Consider the following 616-nt stretch of genomic DNA (forward strand, 5'->3'; position numbering starts at 1 on the left):
GTGTATCTACAACTGGGCCATGGATGTTAATAAGAACTAAAAAATATAAGTAAAATCCTCAATTTCACTTACAACAAATATACATTTTAAAATCTATTTACCTATGCGTATCCTCTATTTGTTTGTCTGCAGGTGGTGGCATCTCAGATAGTTCCTGCTCTCCTGTGATCGGTGCTTGCTCTGAAAGGTGAAAAAATTTCATAATATTCACAGAATAAAAATTGAAAAGCATAAACAAGTAAAGAAAATCTATTAAAATATTATACAATAAAACTTACATAAAGTATAAAATAAATATATGTATCCTATTAACTATATCAAAGTACATAAATAACTGCCTTCTAGAAAATTTCGATTTAAATAAAGAACATCAGATATCACCCAAATCAGACCTTTCTCTGGACTTTTGCTCTTCTCAGGTTCCTCCTCAGACTTCTTGCCTGCTGTCTCTTGACCACCAAGGTCTAGCTGTCTAGTCACATTCTCAAGAGTCTGCAGATAAAGCCAAAGCTAACTTCATGAGCTTAAAATTACAGCACTTGAAATTACTAGAGTAAAGACAATCAAAATAGTTTGGAAGACATAGAATGGAAAAGATTATGGTTATGTAATATGT

The 616-nt window shown here is 32.0% G+C and overlaps 1 protein-coding gene across 3 annotated transcripts in view; it reads right to left on the bottom strand.

Moving 5' to 3' along the window:
* Positions 1-616, bottom strand: part of LOC119587877 — a 29378-nt gene that overhangs the window by 19489 nt on the left and 9273 nt on the right. For all 3 annotated transcript variants that reach the window (XM_037936580.1, XM_037936581.1, XM_037936582.1), the window contains exons 8-9: positions 393-492; positions 102-180 (exon numbers count right to left, since the gene is read on the bottom strand). In XM_037936580.1, the coding sequence (XP_037792508.1) occupies positions 102-180; positions 393-492 (179 nt within the window). The remainder of the gene's footprint in view (positions 1-101; positions 181-392; positions 493-616) is intronic.

Source organism: Penaeus monodon, chromosome 23, assembly GCF_015228065.2.
Source record: "Penaeus monodon isolate SGIC_2016 chromosome 23, NSTDA_Pmon_1, whole genome shotgun sequence".
Classification (NCBI taxonomy): Eukaryota; Metazoa; Arthropoda; class Malacostraca; order Decapoda; family Penaeidae; genus Penaeus; species Penaeus monodon.